Raw genomic sequence first — 22,090 nt, forward strand, 5'->3', positions numbered from 1 at the left:
TACGGGTAAGAGAACTGGGATCTAGGGAGTAGCCAGCCAGACAGGGCTGGGCCCAAGTAGCTGAAGCCCAGTGAGTTGTGTATTTATCCATGACAAGAATGCAGAGGCAAGACATGAACTTGGGCTTGTGGGAGTGGTGAGACCACTGGAGCTTCATGAAAAGACTATAGAGAACTGCATCCTTAGGAAGTGAGCCTGGGAAGGAGTGCAGGGCAGATGGGAGGAGCAAGGGCCTGCTTTGGCACCCCAGGGGACACAGGGGGGCAGCTAGCCCAAGGCCCAGCTGAGCTTCTATTCCTGACCCTGACAAAGAGCAGAGGGTATGGGAGTGGATGAGAATGCCTAAGTGCGATCGGGAGGTGACCTCCTGCCTTCCTTCGAGCCAGCCAATGAATTGCTGGCAGCCTTGGAAATGAACTGTGCCTGTGTCCCTGAGCCCACGGTGGATGTCTGTGCATGCATCGCCTGAGCCTACAGCGGATGTGATGGGACTGGCAAGACACACATCCAGCCACAATCAGCACTGGCTCTGGCAAGGGCCTTACATGTCCTTCCAATGAAACCTCCTGTTGAGCCCTGGAGTCTCAGGTGGTGGGAGCTGGAGAGGAGGCAGGCAGCTCACTCAACCTGTGAGCTATGAATACAGTGTGTTGTCCATACCAGGAGCCTCAAGGAAACCAGAAACTGGGTGGGAAGGCACTTGGAGAGCCCTGGCCATGCGGAATGGGCAAGGACAGTGCCCATGCCTCCTTTGCGCTTCCCTGCCCCTACCCCTCAAAGGCAGGGAGCACTGTAACTCCCACTGTGACCTCAGGGTGCAGCGAGTGAATGCACTGATGCTCAGCTCTTGTCCACAGGTTCGCTGACAATGGCATTGGCCTGACCTTGGCCAGGTAAGAGCACCTACTATTGGGAGTCACCTCTGCAGAAACTTGTCTCTGAACCACCTCTCATCACCAAACATCTTCTCTCTACAGTGGCGGGACCTTCCCTTATGATGACGGCTCCAAGCAGGAGATAAAGAATAGTCTGTTTGTTGGCGAGAGTGGCAACGTAGGCACAGAGATGATGGACAACCGGATCTGGGGCCCAGGCGGCTTGGACCACAGCGGAAGGACTCTCCCCATAGGCCAGTAGGTTTGCAACCATGATTGCTTCCTTGCTCTGCGTGGCTCACCCTAAGTGGCAGAGGGGGAAGGACAGAGGCAAAGGAGCGATTTCTGTTGTTAGTTTATTTGAGAAACAAAAAACACACGAGAGAGCTTCCACGAGCCAGGCTGGGCTAAAACGAAACCAGGAAGCCGAAATTCAAGTTGAGTGTCCAACATGGATGGCACGGACCCAGTTACTTGAGCCGTCGTCACCATTGGCTCCCAGAATCTGCCTTAGAAGGAAGCTGGAGCCAGAACTGGAACCAGATAGACACACATCTGCACCTTGCAGCCTTGTGTGACCATGCATCTTCAGAAAGATTTTGTACAGTCGGGAACTTGCCTCCTTGGCCCTAGCTTCTGTGTAGCATGGTGAGGAGTAGGGGTGCAGCAGAAGGCTGTCCCCAGAAAGACCTAACATAGAAGGCCACATTGAGCCACCCCTGGAGATCTGGTGCTGATATCAGTGAGGGCAAAGACCAGGATGGAACCATGTTGGAACCAAGGCAAGCCCAGGCTGGAAATGGGACAGATCCCTTCTCTTGGTTCTCCCCTTGGCTGCCCTGTTTTCCTTGTGTTCCCCGTGGAAGGGAGTGGCCTGACTCAGAGGCAGAGATGCCCATCTAAGGGACAAGTTTGGACATGGCCGATAGAAGTGAACCTACACACTGGGGCCAAGGCCAAGAGAAGGCCCCTCCAGCAAGCCCAGTCAGCAGCTCCCAGGCCTTCATTTCCCATGGCCTGCTCAGAAATCCAAGACAAATGGCAGTACTTGCAAATTCTCGTCCAATGTCCCACCTGCACTTCCACCCCTTACCCTCTTTCAGCTGTGGGTGAGGTCCCCAGGCTCTTCTGAAAGTCGTATGGCAATGGTGTCTCCCCAGACCCTGTCAATTGTTCAAAGCCAAACGCCAAGTGCATCGGATTCTCAACCAGCTCAAAGTGCTGTTAAAGCAACTGATCCCAAAGTGATTATAGCTCACGGCACTCGCCTCCCCCATGACACAGCACTGGATCCACCAGATTTGCCCAGTGACTCTTCACAAGATGGGAAAGTTAGGGGGACTATTAATACAGAGGAGCACCTCCCAAGCCCCAAGACAAATGACGAGGCAGTTATTTATTCATCTACCACCCATCATTCCCATTCCTTCCATGTCCTGGGTCTGCACTCGCCTTCTTGGTGAATGAAAACACTCAATGGTCCTGGATGGCGAGGGTTTCCGGGGTGGTGAATAGGAAGTCAGGATACCTGCTCACCTAGGAAGAAGCAGCCGTAGTGTTCAGACTGCCTGTTCTGTCTCGGTTCACACCACAGAAACTTCCCCATCCGAGGGATCCAGTTCTACGACGGCCCCATCAACATCCAGAACTGTACTTTCCGAAAGTTCGCGGCCCTAGAGGGCCGGCACACCAGTGCCCTGGCCTTCCGCCTCAACAATGCCTGGCAGAGCTGTCCCCACAACAACGTGACCGGCATCACCTTTGAGGATGTCCCGGTGAGTGAAGTCCCCGGGACTGGCAGATCCAGGCTTGGCATGGTGATTCCCCCATTCCCCAGGAGAGCCAAGGGAACTGGATTCTTTGTGCCAACTCAGGTATGGCTTCTCAGAGGCTGAGAAGGCTCTTCTGCTCTGCCCAGGTAGGCAGGCCGTGTCCCAGTTCACACCGCATGCACACTGGAAAAGTACAAGCAGAGAAAGCCAAGGCAGCCCCACACTGCAGGCCAGCGCTGGACAGAGGCCTGTGTGCCCTCGTCCAGCATGAGTGGAGATGCAGGGTTGGAACCTAGGTCAAGGTCAGGCCTGGCATTCCATTCAAGGTGCTAAGTTCATTCCTCAGGACCTTGATCTTGACCGGGCCATACCTGAGTTGGCACAAAGAATCCAGCAAGCCCAGAAGTTTCCAAGGCCAGTGTGTGCTGTGTTGATATCCCCTGTAGTCCCTTCACAAGAGGAAAATGGAAACAGCGGCCTCCTGGCCGTGGACAGCCAATTCTCTGGCTCTTGCCTCATACCTGTCTGCCCAGCTCCCAAGAGAAGGAAGTGACAGTCTTTGACTCAGGCCATGGAGGGCCTGGAAAGGTCAGCCAGAGAAATCTGCTCATACTATCAGACTGGCTTCCTGAGACACACACACACACATACACACATGTGTGTGGATTCACTTCCTCATACAGACACGTCTTTCTCATGCACACACACACACAACTGGAAACCTTGCCCCAGGGTCCACCACTGATGGCAAGCTAATGGCTGCATTTGCTCTTGCCCTGCTGACCCAGCCTACCATTCTTGGGTTCTGTGCAGATTACTTCCAGAGTGTTCTTTGGAGAGCCAGGACCCTGGTTCAACCAGCTGAACATGGATGGGGATAAGACATCTGTGTTCCATGATGTAGACGGCTCGGTGTCCGAGTATCCTGGCTCATACCTCACCAAGGCCGACAACTGGCTGGTCCGGCACCCGGACTGCATCGACGTCCCTGACTGGAGAGGAGCCATCTGCAGTGGGCGCTACGCACAGGTGGGGATGCTGTGCACAGATGGGGCACTATGCACATGTGGGGGTGCTGTGCACTCCATCATGCATGAGTCAGGCATTCAGCAGGTGCCTGTTGTACGCTGTGCTCTGCAGCAGGACAGAAGGAGACACACAGTTCTTTCTTTCCCTCTTTATTTCATTTGTCTTTGTTCTTTGTTCAATAACATTTTCATGAAGTCAAGGTTGAAACTCCTGGAAAGTAGAATTCCTACAAAGCAGAACCTTCTGCAGGGAGAGTGTCCAGCACAGCGGCTAAGCAGCAGCTTGGGGCCGCACATCTCGCATCAAAGTGCCTGGGTGGGAATCCTGACTCTGCTTCTAACCACGGCTTCCTGCCAGTGCACACAGTGGGAAGCGGCAGGAGGTGGCTCCAGTCGAGTCCCTGCCAGCCACATGAGAGACCCTGATGGAGTTTCTGGCTTCAGGGTTTGTCCCGACTTAGCCTGAGCCATTGCAGGCATTTAGGGGAAGGAACCAGCAGATGGGAGCCCTCTCTCTCTGTCAATTGAATCAATAAACATGTTTACAATTCAAGCCCTGAGCTGCACTCGCCACAATTCCATTGCTTTATGGACAAAGATGGGCAGCAGCTTCCTGGGCTGGACAGAATGAGTGTCGGTGGAGCCTGGAGTGAGGCAGAACTACAAATGTCCTAGAGCCACTGTGGTCTTACTGTCAGAGCTGCTATTTGGATGACTAGCTGGTGAATAAATGAGTAAGAGGAGACAGCCCTCTCTGAGACCAGGAAGAATCACCAAATTAGGAGGGCAACACCGTCCCAGAAGAGGAGGGACGTGTGTGTAGGAGAAATTGTCCTCAAGCCATCACATGAGACAGGCATCATCATCATCATCATCATCATCATCATCATCTTGGATGATGGCAGTTGGAATGGCAGTGCTAGCGAACAGTTGAATGGTGTATCGGGGTTTGGGAGAGGAAGAGAGGAGGGGAGGGAGCTTCAGGGGCCAGAGCCTGCAGGGACAGCAGGAAGGGGAGGTAGTGGAAAGGGAGGTCACAGGCTGTGGTTTGGGGGAGTGGACCCCAGGAGGGAGCCAGCAGAGAGCAGCAAGAAGGAGTGACAGGAGAAGTGTAGACAAGAGTGGCTGGCTGTGCGGGTAGGGGGGGAGCATGTATTTTCTCAGTGCTGCTCCAGAGCCCCAGAAGGAGGACCCTGGAGCATGAGTTCTGCCAAGTATGTGGGCAGAGCAATGGCGCAGACAATACTAGGGTAAGTGGCTGCTGTGTGGGCGTAAGGGAGTGGAGGTAGGCCCAGGGTAACAGGAAGCCCAGAGCTCGGAGCCTTGTGTGTGTGTCCTCAGCAGCACTTAGAAAGGACACACACTGCCCTCCAGGAGCCTCGATGCTCCTGGCCATCCTCTTCCTTCCCACTTGGCTTTGGTAGAACATGGCTGGGGTCTGAGCTGGCTAGGTCCTCTGGGCTGGCTCCTGGGTAGTCATTATTAACAGCCCCCTCTCTCCACTTCCTTAAGTAAGACTTCATTTATTAGAAAGACAGAGTTACGGAAAGACAGAGACAGATATCTTCCAATCATTGGTTCACCCCTCAAATGGCCACAACGTGTGGGGCTGTACCAGGTCAAAGCCAGGAAGCTGGAGCTTCATCAGGGCCTCCCGCGTGGGTGCAGGGATCCAAGAATGCAGGCCATCTTCCCCTGCCATCCCAGACACATTAGCAAGGAAGTGACTTGGAAGCAGAGCAGCCGTGACTTGAACCCACACTCATGTTAAGATGCTGGTGCCACAGGCCATGGTTTACCTCACTATGCCACAATCAGTTGCTCTTTGATATTTTTCACTTCTTCAGTCCTTATCCCAGGTCCATACGATGGGAAGCTTCTCTCTGTAGCCTGCGGACTCCTCCTTCTAAAGGCACAGCGTCACTGCCCACCTACAAAAGGGTCCCTGTTGCCATAGCTACAGAGAAGCTCCCCCTAGGAATACAGAATGTGTCATCCCAGGGGACAGTGTTTTCACAGCTTCACTGACTTGCTCTGAGCCTTTTCCTGGCAGTGGGACACAGTTCAGTGTAGTGTGTGTATCAACAACCCACCAGGTTGGGCTGTGGGGGCCCACAATGGGAACCAAAAGGGAAAGTGAGGCAGCACCTCCAGAAAGTGAGGCAGCACTCCCAGGCACACTCCTCCATGAAGGCCATGCACCTGCTGCTGCTCGTGGCATCTGTAGTAGAATTCTATAGCTCTTCTTCCCTCTCCCTACCTCTTTACCTCTCTGCCTCCCTCTCCACCCCTCTGCCTCCTACACCCTCCTCTTTCTTCAAAACAGTTGCCCTCTGATGGCTGTGTCCACTCGTAGCCTGTCACTGCTGTGCTTCTTTGGAGATGCATAGCATCTGGCACACTTACTGGATTGCCTGGGAAATGGCTGGGGCCACGTGCCCTTATTTGGCCTGTCTTCCATCCCTGCCTCCTATGAAAAGGGCTCTGCAGAGAGCAAGCACCCGTGAGTGTGTGGTCCGGGGACAGTTGCTAACCAGACACTCTTGGAGCCACCCATGGCTGCAGCTTTATTGTGTGTCTCTTTTTTGGATCGTGACAGATGTACATCCAGGCCTACAAGACCAGTAACCTGCGGATGAAGATCATCAAGAACGACTTCCCAGGCCACCCTCTCTTCCTGGAGGGGGCCCTGACCCGGAGCACCCACTACCAGCAGTACCAGCCGGTCGTCACGCTGTATAAAAGCTACACAATCCACTGGAACCAGACAGCCCCTGCGGAGCTCACCATCTGGCTCATCAACTTCAACAAGTGAGTGTGTGTGCAAGCACAGTGCTGAGGTCAGTGCCTTCTTACAGGGTCTCCGGGATTTTTGTATTTTTGTTCTGCGTACAAACTCAGGCCAGACCCTAGGGTCTGTGCTGGAAGCATCAGGGCAAGGGTGCAAGCATCCCCAGGGCTCCTCTGACTCAGCCCCCTCCCCCACAAGATGGGGCACCTGCTGTCTAACAGTCGGTGGAGGGCCGAGACAAGTGTGTCAGGCACTGGCCTCGCAGTGGCCTTTCTGCAGGTTCTTGTTCCCACTTTGCCAGGAGGTGGATGAGGCTCTGTGGAGGCCAAGTTTTCAGCACAGGGCTTTCCAGGTTGGCATCCCTGGAGGTATTATGCACGTGAACCAGAAATCTCTTGAGACAGACACTTCTCAGTGGCGGGAAATGATCCCTGAAGAGTTGCCTCGGGCCCCACATTCAGGAGGGCCATGGTGCACTAAGATGCTGTCTGCTTTGGCCCTGCCCACAAAAAGGGCCGTCTGGCTCCAGCCTAGGTTGCCTCCACAGCACCCCCAGTGGGAGTCGCGGGACGTGCACAGCCCTCCCTTTCTGAAACGCTGTGATCAGGGGCTCTCCTTCTCTCCTGGAACAACTTGCAAGTGGCTCCTGACTGACAGCCAAACAACCTTTCAAAACTCCCCACCTGGAACCGGAGGTGTTGTTTGGCAGAAAATGCTTGGTTTCTCGAGGCCCTCGGGGCCTGGATGTCCTTGCCTGATTCTACTTCTGGTCCTAGGGGCGACTGGATTCGAGTGGGACTCTGCTACCCACGGGGCACTACCTTCTCCATCCTCTCCGACGTGCACAATCGCCTGCTGAAGCAGACCACCAAGACAGGCACCTTTGCCAGGACCTTGCAGATGGAAAAAGTGGAGCGGAGCTATCCCGGCCGGGGCCATTACTTCTGGGACGAGAACTCAGGGTGAGGGGGCTCCTTCGTGGCTTTGGGAGAGTGACCTGGTCTCCCCTTGTCCCCGTGTCACCCTTTCCCATGACCCACAAACCACATGGCGTAGACTCCTCTGGGTGCTTTTGATGCTAAGGCTGATTATACGAGGCACAAATGATATGGAAGATGTATTTGTCATTGGACACGGAGAGGGCAGAGAGAGAGAGAGAGAAAGAGAGAGAATCTTCCCATCCACAGATTCACTCCCTTCATTCCTGCATCAGCCAGGCCAAAGCTAGGAGCCAAGACCTGGGTCTCCCGTGTAGGTGACAGGGACCTGAATACTTGGGCCATCATTGGCTGCCTGCAAGGCGCATTAGCAGAGAGCTGGATTTGGAAGTGTGGAATACCCAGGACTCGAACCGGCACATCTAGTACAGGGTGTAGGCGTCCCAGGCGGCAGCTTAACCCTCTGCCCTAGACTCGGAGTTGAAAGTTATTCAGCTTTGGGGAATAAAACAAAGACTCTACTATACAGGCATGCAATTCGTGAGGAATGTACCTATTGCACCAAATTGCCACCAAACGCTCTTAGGGGCCAGAAAGTTCTGTCCTGTGTCTCTGCTTTGCGACTGTCCAGCTGGAAGAGCTGACACTGTGTCGATGAGCGAGGAAGGCCTGCAGGGGGCAGGAGAGCCTCTCTAAGGAGGACTGAACCCCGAGGTGCTCCTGGGCAAAGTTCCACTCTGAATACGCAGTGCCAGATCGTACTTGACATCTGGGGAGTGAACTACTGTATGGAAGACTGACTCTCTCAACACTTTCATTCAAATTAGTGAATCATTTTTTTAAGAGATTTATTTATTTTTATTGGAAAGTCATATTTTCAGAGAGGAGAGACAGAAAAATCTTGCGTCCACTGGTTTACTCCCCAAGTGGCTGCAGTGGCCAGAGCTGAGACGATCTTAAGCCAGGAGCCAGGAGCTTCTTCCAGGGCTCCCACAGGGATGCAGGGTCCCAAGGCTTTGGGCCGTCCTCGACTGCTTTCCCAGGCCACAAGCAGGGAGCTGGATGGGAAGTGGAGCAGCTGAGACATGAACCGGAGCCCGTATGGGATCCTGGCACATGCAGGGTGAGGACTTAGCCACTACGCTACTGTGCTGGACCCGTATATATATATTTTTAAAACAGTATTAATAAGGCAAAGACCTTGTGTTACCATTCGTGCATATTTTTCCTCTTTTAGCATCGTGGGAGATAGGTTCTTCCAAAGATGTGCATTTTTCTTTCCTTTTTTTTTTCCAATGAATTAATTGATACATTTGAAAAACACAGTGAAAATGAGATGGAGAGAGGAGATCCTGTCTGTTGGGTCCCCCTCCATCTCCCACACGCCTGTAATCGAGCTGGGGATGCAATCCTGGTCTCATGCAATAGGATGTGCTCCTGACTCCCGGGAGCCCTGAGTCAAGTGCTTTCACCATGACAGTGGTCGCTTCTGCACCAGTGGTCAATCGTGTCTGGTGTGAGTTGAGACGGGAAGAAAAGTCAGGTCAAGGAGGTGATGCTGTCTGCTCAGTAGGAGTGATGCTGAGGGCAAAAGCCCCACTCCACCGTTCCCAGCCGGGAGAGCCGCTCCACTTCTCTGACCACAGGGAGCCAAGGATGAGAACAGGGACTCCTGGGCAGGATGGTTTGGGGAGCGAGCATGTGTTGACTTGGCAGTGTGTGCAGCGTGACTGACGTCGTGTGCCCAGGCTGTGATGCCTGTCATGGTCGTTAACTTTACCATCATGGGTGCCTTTGCTTTTTGCTGATTTCTCTGTCTTTCTGGTAAGGCACAACACCCCTGCTGTTCCGAGGCTTACAGTCAGAAGGGAGGGCGGGAGGGCCTGGGCACCCCAGACACACGCCTCCTTTGCGTGCAGGCTGCTGTTCCTGAAGCTGAGAGCTCAGAACGAGAGGGAGAAGTTTGCCTTCTGCTCCGTGAAAGGCTGTGAGAGGATCAGGATCAAAGCTCTGATACCCAGGAACGCAGGCGTCAGCGACTGCACGGCCGGTGCCTACCCCAGGTTCGCTGAGAGGGCCGTGGTGGACGTGCCCATGCCCAGGAAACTCTTCAGTTCCCAGCTGGTGAGTGCCCGACACGGGCCCTGCGCCTGGATCCCCTCAGGCTCCTCCACAAGCATTCACAGCGCTCCTCGTAGTGGTTCCCCACACAGCACCCCAAGCAGCAGTGCCCCCAATACATAGCACCCCCCACAGTGGCTCTCCCACACACAGCGCCCCACACAGCAGTCCGCCCTACTCACAGCGCCCCACAAAGTGGTTCCCCACACACAAAGCACCCCACACAGTGGTCCTCACACACAGCTCCCCACACAGTGGTTCCCCACACACACAGCACCCAACACAGTGGTTCTCCATACACAGTGCTCCCCACACACAGTGCTCCCCACACAGCTGACTGGGGAGCATGGGGGAGCCAAGGGGTTGCTACTTGCTGGGCTGTGTTCACTTTGCAGAAAACCAAGGACCACTTTTTGGAGGTGAAGATGGAAAGTTCCAGGCAGCACTTCTTCCACCTTCGCACCGACTTTGCGTACATCGAGGTACGTGCGTTGGGATCGGGGGTCCTGGGCTTCCTCAGGCTGCTCCCGGCAAAGCCGCTGCCGGTTGCTGGCCTCTAACAGCACAGCTGGGCAGCACACACTCATGGAACCCAGAGACTGAACGGTTCCCGCAGGGTCTGCCCACACCTCTGCTTGCTGCTGGTGGCTTTGGCATGCACTCTCGTCACCCTTGGCTCTGTCTCCACGTGGCTGCATCTCCCGTGGGTCCACATTTTGCATCTATGGATACATCTAATGGGGGGGCGGGGAGAGCGGGGGCGTGATTCAGTCCACTGCAGAAGGCTATGGGACTCAGTGGGTGTTTTGCTTGGGGCTCTGCCTTCAGGACACCCCTCCACACAGACACACCTGTATTGCTTCGCTGCCCTGCAGGTGGACGGCAGGAAGTTCCCCAGTGCTGAGGATGGCCTCCAGGTGGTTGTGATTGATGGCAGCCGCGGGCACGTGGCGAGCCACGTGAATTTCCGCAGCTCCGTGCTGCAGTTCATCCCCTGGCAGCTCTTCACTTATGTGGCGGCTATTCCTGACAAGTGAGTTCTGCTCTCTCTCGCTCGCTCTCTTTCCCTGGCTGGGGGCAATACAGAACCCTCCGATCAGGGCCAAAAGCTCTCACTGGCCAGCCTGGGAAGGCCCCCACCCCCATCCCACCCCCCCCCCGGCCAAATCATGCTGTGAATGTGGGTCAGGCTGGGGCTGAGACTGCCCATGACAAGTTGGGGAGGTCTCCTGGGCCTTCTCCCCGTGATCTCATCACCTCCCACTCCTTCCCTTGGCTCCAAGGGCTGGCGGTTGCTCAGTTAACTCCAGCCCAGACATCATCCTCAGCGCCTGACCTTCCTGTCCAGTTGTTGCTTAGGGAACGCCGCCTGGACGTGGCGTGAGAAACTGAACTTTTTAAAAGCTGAATTCACCTAGCTGAGTGGTACAAGAACATAGAGAGAGACAGAGAGGAGAATCTTCCATCTGCTGGCTCATTCCCCACAGCCAGGGCTAGGACAGGCTGAAGGCAGGACCCAGGAGCTCCTTTCTGGTCTCCCACACTGGGGGCAGACACTCGGGTTCTGAGCCATCCCCTGCTGCCTCATGGGAGCACTAGTAAGAAGCTGGATTGGAAATGGAGGAGCCAGGACTCAAACCCACACTCCAGTGGAGGCTGCAGGCCATCCAGGTGGTCAGGCCACACTCTGCCTTTTGTGTGAGTTATTTTTTCTTTCTTCCTCCAGTCTCAGTTGCCTGACCCTGCCGATCCCACTTGCACTGTCACTTTTCTGCCGGTGCTCCCATGGAGCACTCTCTCTCCCCGCTCCAGCCGGGCCTCCTCTGCAGGTCCCCAGCACCACCATCACCTCCTCCGAGTGAGCCTCCGTCTCCCATCCATCTCCTGTGTGCACTGTTGGGACTCCATCACTTCCTGGGGTGGCTCCTCCCACTCCACCACAGAGTTCCTCACTAGAACCCTGCTGGGCAGATATGCACCTGCTGTCCCATCTAGTGGGTGGACTTCTGGGCACTGGGTCTGGCTCATCCTTCTTCAGCCAGCACAGCCCCGGCTATTTAAATGGACAAAGAATTCACTTGAAAGCCAAAGCCTAAAGGTGGAAGGTGCCTACAGTAGCACCTGCCACCTTGTAGGTGCTTCATAAACGGGTGACACCGCCCGATAGCCAGTTTCATGGACACCGTGTGAGAAGCTTGTAAATGACAGGGTTTATTAAAGATTTATTCATTTTTATTGGAAAGTCAGATTTACACAGAGAAGGAAAAACAGAAAGACCTTCTGTCCACTGATTCACTCTCCAAGTGGCCACAACAGCTGGAGCTAAGCTGATCCGAAGCCGGGAGCCAGGGGCTTCTTCTGGATCTCCCAAATGGGGACAGGGTCCCGAGACTTTGGGCCATCCTCTGCTGCTTTTCTAGGCCACAAGCAGGAAGCTGGGTAAGAAATGGAACATCTAGGACACGAACTGGCACGGCTGAGATGCCAGCACTACAGGCAGAGGATTGGCTCTATACCACCGTGTCCCTCCCCCCATACTTTTAAGTTTATATACATTTTATATATTTTATATATTTGAGAAGCAGAGGGAACAGACTGAGCTCCCGTTTACCAGTACACTCCCCACACATGGCTGGGTCAGGGACAACTTTGGGAGCCAGGAGCTCTTTGCAGGTGTCCCAGGGGGCAGGCAGGGGCCTGGTCAGCCGAGCCATCACGCCTGCCTCCCAGAGCCCACATGAGCAGGAAGCCAGAGGCAGTGACAACCCAGTTTCTCTGATGGGGGGTGGGGAACATGGGAATCTCAGTCATCAGGCCGAGTGCCCCCAAGAATTCATTCACTGACCCACATTCAGTGCTTCCTGCAGCCCCCAGCTGCTGGCTGCCCACTGTACTTAGCCATTCATTCACACAGAAGGATGAGATGTTCCAACTCGGCAAGAATGCATTTACCATGGTGAGGGCAGGGCTTTCATGCCTTTTTCTTTTTCCTTCATGGAATTTCTTCTTGAACTAGAACAAGAGGCAGCAGGAAACTCAAGCACAGCAGCATGATAGGCTCCTGCGGGGAATGCTAGGCCTCCTGGCTGGCACTGAGTGCCCACCCACCCAGCAGTCAGGTCCCGCTTGGCTCCCCTCTAGCCTCCTGCAAGGCAGCAGGGAATGGGACAAGGTGGGTCCCGCCATGCCCTTCCCACCCCATCCTTAGGACCACGCTGGCAGCTGCTCCCACAGAATCCCTGGGAACTACCTTCTGAAGCTGTGGCAGACCCCAGGCTGCCATGTGCTGTCTGCAGATGCACCCCAAGCAGAAAGGGGCTCCTGTGTGGGGGCAGGGGCCTTCAGGGCTCTGGGCACCGCCAGGAGGCTGTGGGAGCCCAAGAAGTCCTGTGCCCCTGTCCTGCTTTTGTAAACTAACCCTAAGGGCCACCTGGAAGCTTGGGGTGACCTCCCTAAGCACCCATTTCAGCAGCAGGCTTGTTGTAACCATGGCTCTCTGGTGACTGTTCTAAAACGCAGTGAAGGACAGACACCTCCCGGGGCACACATAGCCTGACCTCTAGGTCGAGCCATCCTCCCCAGTCCAGCCCCACACTACCCTGCCACTGTGGCTCCCTTCCCAGCCGATCTCAAGGGACCTGAGCTGGGTTCAGAATCCCACGCTGCTTTTCCATGTCTGGGCTGTGGTCTGTGGTTCTGGAGTTGCTTTGAGATGTGGGCTGACTTGGAGCCCCACAGAGCCTGTTCTGCCACCCGGGTTTCTGGTCCCCCATGGAGATGCTCCCTTCCCCGCCTGTCTGGGCCGGCAGGAGACGGCCACCCAGAGGGCTGTCTTCCCAGCACTCAGCCAAGGCGGGAAGGGAAGCTGCCTGTTCCCCGGCTGGATGCACGCAGGGCTGGACACCCATGGGGAGCCTCTTGGATCCCTTGCCACTAGTTGCTTTCATCTCCTCCTGAGGCATGGTGGAGCACGAGGTGACCACACGGGGTCCAGTGAGGCTCTTCCGGCACAATACTTCTGAACCGTTAGGATGCTCACAGCCACCTCGAAGGGTTGGTAAAGCACAGCTACCGATGTAGGCTGGCTCATTCTGAGTTTCTGATGAGTGGCCAGGTGCCCCCCAGGCAGAGCGTCCCCCTGGGACTCCTGGGTGTCTCTCATTTGGTGGCTGCATCCCCTGCTCCTTCATCCCCCTCCCCATTTCATCCCCTTCCCCATTTCCTGTTCCCTTTGTACATCCTCTTTCTCACTTTATCTTCCTCTGCTCCTCTCTGGGCCTACCCAGTAGGGTTAAGATTCAGATGAAGAAAGGCTTATCCTCTCTCCCCCAGCACACACACACGCACACACATGCACACACACACACACAATGTGTGACCTACCCTGGTACAAGTGCTCGTGTGGCACCCCCAGGTGCTGTGCCTGATCTGTGTTCTCCTTCTTGTGTGGCCACGGATATGTGCAAGCAGCCAGCCGAATACAGGCTTGAAAAGGCCATGGACACCAGCTGTTGCCAGATGGGTGGGAGGGGCCTCAGGGTGCCCCTGTGACCGCACTCGCAAAAAGCCCGTCAGCTGGGCTCGTGGGAGAGGCTGGCCTTTCCCTTCTCCAGGGGGCTGCCAGCTCCAGCCGATGCCCTACCCAAGCACTCCTTGCTCTGTGCGGTCTGCTCGCTCAGCTTAACAGCTCCCTTTTCGTTCAGTTCCATAGTCCTCATGACATCAAAAGGAAGGCACGGCAGCAGGGCCCCGTGGACCAGAGTGTTGGAAAAGCTCGGGGCAGACAAGGGCCTCAAGTTGAAAGGTAAGAGTTCCAAGGACCAACGTGGAGGCCACTGGGACCCTCGCTCAGTCTAGAACATTCTTCCCCCACACACATAGGTATCTCCCTGTCTGAAGCCCTCACTTCCATCAGGTGCTCTGGAATGGAGAGGCACGGGTGCCATCTGGCCACCTGTCCTGGACAAAGGGCTTCCAAAAATATGTGGAACAACAGAATCCGAAGATAGATGTGTTTGGGCACAAACATATATATATATTTGGAGTTTTGTTTGCTTGTTCGTTTTTGCAATACACATTTCCATGAATGTTTAGAATACCCTCTTGCTATCAGCAAGTTTATTTTTCACTTGCAACCCCACACTGAAAAAAGATGGCCGGTGTGGCTGACCTGTCTGCTTAGCAAGTAGCCTTTTATTTGACAAAAAAAAAGTCACAAGAGGATTCGTGTTGGCCTGTACACTACACACTGTGGAATCCCTTACTCAGATTAGGATTCAGATGCTAATCCCCCAGCCCAGAGCCAGGTGCTGGGGCCCTGCCTGCAGACAGGGTGCTGAACCCTGACTTGGGACGGAGGAACATCAGGAACCACCAAAGCCCTTCAGGCCAGCCCAGGCTCCAAGGAGAACCTGGGGATGAGAATAGCCCAGTCCTGGAGCCGCCCATTGCCGAAGCCGAGTGTGGCTGGCCTTTCAACCCCATGGCAAGTGAGTGCCATGCAGGGTCACGGGGGGGGGGAGCACTGGGAGGGGACAGACAGTGCCACGGTAGGGAGCTGGCGGAGATGAATGCCAGCAGCTGCCACAGGGGAACCCAGGGTTTAGGGCAGGGACTTGCTGGTGACTGCAGGGTCCCTGCGTGTGGTATTGGTGGCGGGGACGGTCTGCCTCGCTCCCCGCTTGCTGTGCACGGCTCTCCTGGGTAGAAGGAGGCTACTCCGCTGCCTAGGAAGCTCCCACGATATCAGGGACACTTCATGCCCCAAATGAACATATGCCAGGCACCAGCAGTGGCTGGACCCTGAGCTCTTCCCAAGGGACCAGAGTGCCACGTGGCTAAGGGAGCGGGGAGCTGGTGTCAGTGAGGGAGCCCACGAAAGGGGTGCATGTGGACTTTCCCCACCCCTACCCCATTACACCCCACCCCTCCACCCCGGGACCTTCTGCTCAGACTGTGTCTCTGCTTCCACTTTCCAGAGAAAATGGTGTTTGTCGGCTTCAAAGGCGGCTTCCGGCCCGTGTGGGTGAGCCTGCACACCGAGGACCTCAGTGCCAAGATCTTCCAGGTGGTGCCCATCCCCGTTTTGAGAAAGAAGAAGCTGTGAGCAAGAAAACCTGTAACCCGGATACCACCCTGCTGGCGGACAGGCGCCCTGGGGGGTGGGGGCAGGATGGCGGGTTCCCCATCTGGGGCTCTGGCCAGCTGCCGCTGGGGCTGGGGACAGAGCTCACATCAGGTCAGCCCTGCTGAGCCAAGCGGAGGAATCAGAAACACCTCTCCCCGCCGTCCCACCCACACACCCACCTGGTGCTGCCACCTGCCCCATGAGCCTCCACCTGCAGCTGCCTGGGCCAGTGCTGGCCTCTCCTGGAACCCTGGTTCCTGCAGCCTCCTGGGTGCTTCTCACCAACGTGTGCCTCTTCACTGGGGGAAGTGGCGGGGAGGGTGGGGAGGCATTAGGGACCCCAAGAGGAGGCCTGACATGTGTTGTCAGCAGAGGAGGTGGCCTGGGAGTGGGGGAGGGACTGGGCCACGTTTGAGGGGGCCCCTATAGTCTCCAACGATGCCTTAGGGTGGTAGATGTAGGACAAAGGGCCTGGGCCCAAAGAGGTCTGCATTCCTGTGAGCGGAAGCCACCTCCCACGGCTTAGGAGCTGGCACGCATGCGCAGAGCCTGCGAGCCGGACCTGGCTACCTGCTGACGGGCAGATGGCAGAGCAGGAGACTTAGAGGGGTGGGGGCTGAGGGGGGCTGAGGGGGGCTGGGACCTGGACTAGGGCTGTGAGATTTCGGGTCTATGGCTTCCTTCACTGCACCTGGAGCTGAGCAGTAGAAGATGCTGTCTCCAGCTGGGTGTCCCCAGGATCCCCAAGGATGGAGGGGCGGGCCCCTCTGAGGGTGCACGGAGATGTCAGCGAGGTGAAAGGAGTTCCCAGACGGTGGTCAACCTGGTTTGGACGTTCCTGCACCACCTGCTGGAGCTGGTGACAGAATTCAGTTAGGATGGAGCTGGGCATCCCCTGACTCCCAAAAGAAGGTGGAGTCAGGTGCACAAACTGGAGCTCTTGCTGCAACCTCGGCGTTGCAAGGAACAGGATGGAGAAGACAGTGCCAGGAGACACACGCCAGCCTGGGGGTTTCACCAGGTTCAAGTCCACAGCCTGCCTTTGACAGCTGAGGGAAACGAGGCCCTGAGATGGAAAAGAACCACCAGCAGCAGCCAGGGCAAGGGCTTTGGGGAGGGGGGGTGGGAAAGGGCTCCCCACTGCCAGCCTGGGCTGCCCCCACTGCATTAAATGCCCAGCCTCCAGAAACAGCTTTGGGAAAGGGTGACAAAAGCGTCCCCCCGCCCCCGCCCCAGAACCCCAGGGAGGCAGCCTGGCTCCCTCCCAGTCCTCTGCGCACACCAGGCCACCCCCTCTCTTGGGCTGGGTGGTCTTAGCCTACCTTGTCACACTACCTGCTGGCGTGCAGCAGCTGCGCAGGTCCCTTGGTGCTACCTTTGTCCGCTGCTCTGCAGGTGGGGCAGCGGCGGCTCCTGGGGCTACGCCCCTGACGCCCCGCCCTCCCGGCTACTTTTCCATACACTGCTAGCTCCGGGAAGATGGAGAATTCCACCTGTGACTAGCCCGGGCTCACCAGGCCCCAGGTTCGCCCCTGGTGACCTATGATGATAGTTAACCTCTTTCCCGCCCTGGGGGACCAGCTCTCCTAACATGGCGCACCGGCGCACTCTGTCTCGCTGCTCTTGGGGAAGTTGAGGGGCCGCTGCCCCGGGAAGATCTTGCCTGTGAGTCAGCCAACGGGGAGATGACACTTGCTCTCCTCTTCCCGGAAAGGGCTGGTGAGATGACCTGTGTCTTGTCTGTGCTTCTGTTGAGTTTCCAAGCTCTTTTCATGCAAGGCTCTCCCGCTGTGGATCATCAGGCGGCAAACACTTTTGGAAGGGCCGGGGACATTGGCTTGGTTCATTGGGAAGTCCTCAGCACTGGACTCAGGTGTTCCGGGACGGATCATTTCACAGACCCATCCTTCCTGGACCATCCGCCAGACCCTTTCTCGTCTACAGAACCGTTCTGCTGGCTCCGGCTGTGGTGTTCTGCAGAGTCGAGCCTTTAAGAGGACAGTGACCCTCAGCAATGCTTGTCCATCTCCTTTTGTTGACAGCTGGTCCTGGTTTTGTGTGTTGGGGGTGGGGGGCAGGGAGAGCTGGATGTGTAAGTGGGTTCTGTATTTAAACATTCCTGGCGAATCATCGCCATGGACAAAGATATCTATTTATTTATTTACCTATGCACTGCGAGGAGTCACTGGTGGATGAGGGAAGAAGGGGTCGTGTCAGATGGCGTCACGGTGCGATCCCTTCTGGTTGCGGATGCTCTTGCTGTGTCATAGTAAAAGATGATGAAGGATGCCTCCGTCCCGCCTGCTTGTCTCATTTCCCATTCGAGTATGCCTCATTGGGGGATGAAGAAACGGACCACCCATGAAATCACCCTGGTATCTCAGCCACTCTCCAGTCCGTGACCTGGCTTCCAGAACTAAGCTGAGCCCCCAGGCCATCCCGCAGGCCAGTTTGGAGGCTCGGGTATAGGAGGACCCTCTGTCACCCCGACGTGTCACAAAGGCTGTAGGGTTCCTCCACAGCAGGTGCTGGAAACAAAAAGGAAGTGCTTGGGTCCCCAGACACATCTGATGCCAGATGTGTGCACAGCTGCTGTGACGAAGGCGCCCAGGGATGGTGGCCAACGATGCCGAGAAGACCGTGTTCCCCTCTTGCTCCATTCTCTCCCTGTAAGGAGCAGGAGAGGGCGTGCTGGGCAGGAAAGGGTGAGGGCGGGCAGCATGGCATTAGAAGAGCAACCAGGTCTGCTCTCCTTCCCTGTGGTCGCCCAGTGGGGACATGCTCCTGGCCGGGGCTGGCCCGAAGCACCTGACCTGCCCAAAGAGCCATGGGTTTTCACCGGCCTGGTCCTGGACCTGCTCACTGCCAGGACAGCAGTGAGGAGTCAATAAAACCCCCTCCTAGCTCGTACCCTAGTACCCTAACCAACATACAGCCAGAAGGGCAAGGACGGGCCGACCCTCTCAGGAAAAAGAGTTGAGCAGGTTAAAGCTAAGGCTTGTACGTGGTTAAACACCATCATGGTGAGGACCAGGGAATGACATGCCTAATGCATCGCCAAAGAGGACAGTCGCCCTTCGCAGAGGGTGGTGAGAAGAAAGGACTCCTGGTACTGGTAGCATAGCAGATAAAGCCACAGTCTGCCGTCTACCAACATCCCATATGGGCACCAGTTCAAGTCTCCCAGCTGCTCCACTTCCAACCCACCTCCCTGTTAATGGGCCTTGGACCCCGCACCCACATGGAAGACTTAGAAGAAGTTTTGGGCTCCTGGCTTTGGACTGGCCAAGCTCTAGCCATTTGGGGAGCAAACCAAAGGGTGGGAGATAATTGCTTCTCTCCTTCCCTCCCTCACTTCCTCTCTCTTACTTTCTTTGTAATTCCACCTTTCAATAAATAAATCTTTCTTTAAAAAATAAAGACTCATTGGCAGAGTCCATGGCAGGGACCCTGCAGAGCCGAGAAAGTTCATGCGGCCCAACTGGCCCAGCCTGCGCATTAGGCACATAGACCCGGAGGCCTGCCAACCCCGACTCCTGTCCCCCTTGCTGTGTCACCACCTCCCTCTACGTCCCCTCACACCTGCTCCACTCTGGGCTTGCTGGCCATTTGCTCTGGCCTTCCTTTGCACGTCTTACAACTGCCCTTATGCTCTGGCTTGTGTGTGTGTGTGTGTTGTGTGACTTGGGCCACCCCCCCCCCCACACACACACACACCCTGCTGCCTCAGGCCCTTTGCACTTCCTTCTCCTAGTTGCAAAGTTCAGGGCTTGCAGTGGCAAGAGGTTCCATTCTTTACAGAAGCCCTCCCTCCAGCACAGGCTCCCCTCTTCCCCAGGTGGGGGTTATGATACATTCTGACCCAGGGCTGATGTCAAACTGCAAATTAGCAATAGGCCCCAGGAACATCCTGCCCTGGACCAGCAGGATCCTAATCCTGGGTTGGACTGAGCGTTGGCCCTGCTCCTTGCAGACCCTTCTAGACCCTTCCAGTGTTAACTGCAGGCCCGACAAGACTGGTGGCTCCTGTTTATACAAAAGGGGCGGGGAAGGGGTGTGCAGTCTAGGACCCTGTGAGGGGCTGAGGCAGGAGGTAGGGATCAAAGCAGCCTGAGCATCCCCAAGCCCTGGCCGCAACCCCAGGCTCCCAGCAAGAGGAATGTGGGCAGGGCTGGGACAGAGGCGCAGCCCACAGGAGCCCTGGCTGTCCATTCCTCACATTCCACCTGTGGGACACCATCCTGGCTCCAGCCACCCTCACCAGGCTCCCTAGGGGCTGTGGCACCTCCCTGGTGCCCTTGGAAAACCAGGAGACTTTTCTAGAGGTAAGAAAAAAAATCACCCTGACTGTGCCAGGGACTGGACTCTGAGATTTATTTATTTTTATTGGAAAGTCAGATTTACAGAAAGAGACAGGGAGGAAGATCTTGAATCCGCTGGTTTATTCCCCAAATGGCCACAAGGGCCGGAGCTGGAGTTCTGAGATTTAAAAACGCCCACAGGAAGAGGTACTAGGAGCAGACTTGACAAGGATCATGGCAAGTAGATCAAATGTGGCTGCCCCCAGACACTGGGCTGATTGGGGGTGGGGGCCAGGGACACTCGAGTGGAACTCCCTGAGGCCACCCACTGGATGGAAAGCCCCCCTGTCCTGGCCAATAGCACCTAGCCTTTGGCCTCCTGCAGCCCATACTGGATGCCATTCAGGGCCAGGGAGGCCATCTCACCTAGGGGTAAAAGGGCCTGGGTCCTGCAGGTGTCTGAGAGCAGAGAGCAAGGCACTGGAAACAAAGGCAGAGGCCACCTGTGCTGCCCCGAGTGGACCAGATGCCCCAGATGCAAGAGGTCCGCGGGGATCTGAAATAAGACACTTGGTTGGGCCCTGTGGTCACAGCTCTGTCTGCGTGAAACCTACAATGCAGCCCAAACACTAACAGTCGGCTCATTCAGCTCATTCGGCGCTGAGTGCACTGCACTGCAATGACTCGTTTCCTCCTTAGAACAGTTCTTGGGGTGGGGACTTTTATCAGCGCCTGTAGGCATTAGCTATGGGCCTGTCAGAATTCACTCAAGACCACTCAGCTAAGAAAATGCTGTGCTGTAAGCATAGTGGGTACTGCCACAGCATCAAGCACCCAGGATCCCATATGGATATTGGTTCAAGTCCCAGTTGCCCCACTTCTGATTCAGATTCTTGCTAATGTACTCGGAGAAAGCAGTGGAGGACAGCCTAAAGCCTTGGGACCCTGCACCCGTGTGGGAGACCCAGAAGAAACTCCTGACTCCTGACTTCATATTGGCTCAGTTCTGGTCGTTGCAGCCACTCAGGGAATGAATCAATGGACGGAAGATCTTCCTCTCTTTCTCTCCTTCTGTCTGTATATCTGCCTTTCCAATAAAATATAATTCTTAAAAAAAAAAAAAAAAAGAAAGAAAAGAAAGAAGGAAAGAAAATGAAGAGCAGGGCAGAGCGCCCCAGCACCAGGCACCCACAGGGTGCACGGCGAGCACCTGGGTGGACCTCCCGGGTGATGCAGAGCACGTGGGGTCAGCTGTGCCGCACGCATGGCAACACGTGCACAGCTGGACACGGACCCAGAGCCCACACACAGCACAAGGCAAAACAGGTGGACCGGCCCTCTTAAAAAACAAGCAAGAAACGATTTATCCTATTCATTTGAAAGGTAGAGTTACAAAGTGAGACGGGTGACAGGCAAAGGTCTCCCATAGTTCACTCCCCAACTGGCCACAATGGCTGGCACTGGGCCAGATGGAAGCCAGGAGGCAGGAGCGTCGTGGATACGGCAGGGCCCCACACACCCAGGCCAGCACCTGATGCATCCCCAGGATGGTAGACAGCACAGACACGTCAGCCTGCCGGAGTTCAAATCCTGCCTTGGGGTGATTAGCTGTATGCCTCAGTCTCCTGATGTGTAAAATGGGGGTGAAACCACAGGTGGGCAGTTGGATGGAGAGAGCGTTCTCCCTGGTGCTCGAGGCACGTCCACATCCCATATCAGAGTGTACATATCCAGTACTCGCCTCCAGCTCCTGCCCGCAGCTCCCAGCCACGGCAGAACAGCAAGGCGGTGGTGGGTGATGGCTCGAGTGTTCGAGTTCCTGCCCTCTGTGTTCCACGCTCCCAGCTTCCACCCTGGCCCTCCCCCAGCTACTCAGGGCATCTGGGCCCTGAACCAGCTGTCACTCCGCCTTTGAAGTCATCCATGGTTCTTTCCAAGTTTCAAACTGTCATTAGGAGGTAAGATTTATTTTGATGCCCAGCATTTAAAATCCATGTAGATGAGGCGGCCTGCCAAATTGCTGAGATTGAAGTTAGGCGCTGTGTTAGAGTGAGCAGTCTCTTTTAGAACAGTGCCTGCAGCTCGGATGATCCCTTGGGTCTCAGGGAGAATGGTGCTGGCAGACTGTCTCCGTTGC

The 22,090-nt window shown here is 55.7% G+C and overlaps 1 protein-coding gene across 1 annotated transcript in view; it reads left to right on the plus strand.

Moving 5' to 3' along the window:
* LOC121149076 (cell migration inducing hyaluronidase 1) overlaps positions 1 to 15,631 on the plus strand; it is a 50,615-nt gene extending 34,984 nt beyond the window's left edge. The window contains exons 18-28 of the mRNA XM_040969513.1: positions 858 to 893; positions 978 to 1,133; positions 2,470 to 2,650; positions 3,461 to 3,676; positions 6,275 to 6,486; positions 7,243 to 7,428; positions 9,324 to 9,528; positions 9,921 to 10,007; positions 10,401 to 10,558; positions 14,229 to 14,329; positions 15,504 to 15,631. Coding sequence (XP_040825447.1) covers positions 858 to 893; positions 978 to 1,133; positions 2,470 to 2,650; positions 3,461 to 3,676; positions 6,275 to 6,486; positions 7,243 to 7,428; positions 9,324 to 9,528; positions 9,921 to 10,007; positions 10,401 to 10,558; positions 14,229 to 14,329; positions 15,504 to 15,631 — 1,666 coding nt within the window. The remainder of the gene's footprint in view (positions 1 to 857; positions 894 to 977; positions 1,134 to 2,469; positions 2,651 to 3,460; positions 3,677 to 6,274; positions 6,487 to 7,242; positions 7,429 to 9,323; positions 9,529 to 9,920; positions 10,008 to 10,400; positions 10,559 to 14,228; positions 14,330 to 15,503) is intronic.
* The last annotated feature ends 6,459 nt before the right edge of the window (positions 15,632 to 22,090 follow it).

Source organism: Ochotona curzoniae, unplaced genomic scaffold (assembly GCF_017591425.1).
Source record: "Ochotona curzoniae isolate NIBS_2020 unplaced genomic scaffold, NIBS_Ocur_1.0 scaffold_4701, whole genome shotgun sequence".
NCBI lineage: Eukaryota > Metazoa > Chordata > Mammalia > Lagomorpha > Ochotonidae > Ochotona > Ochotona curzoniae.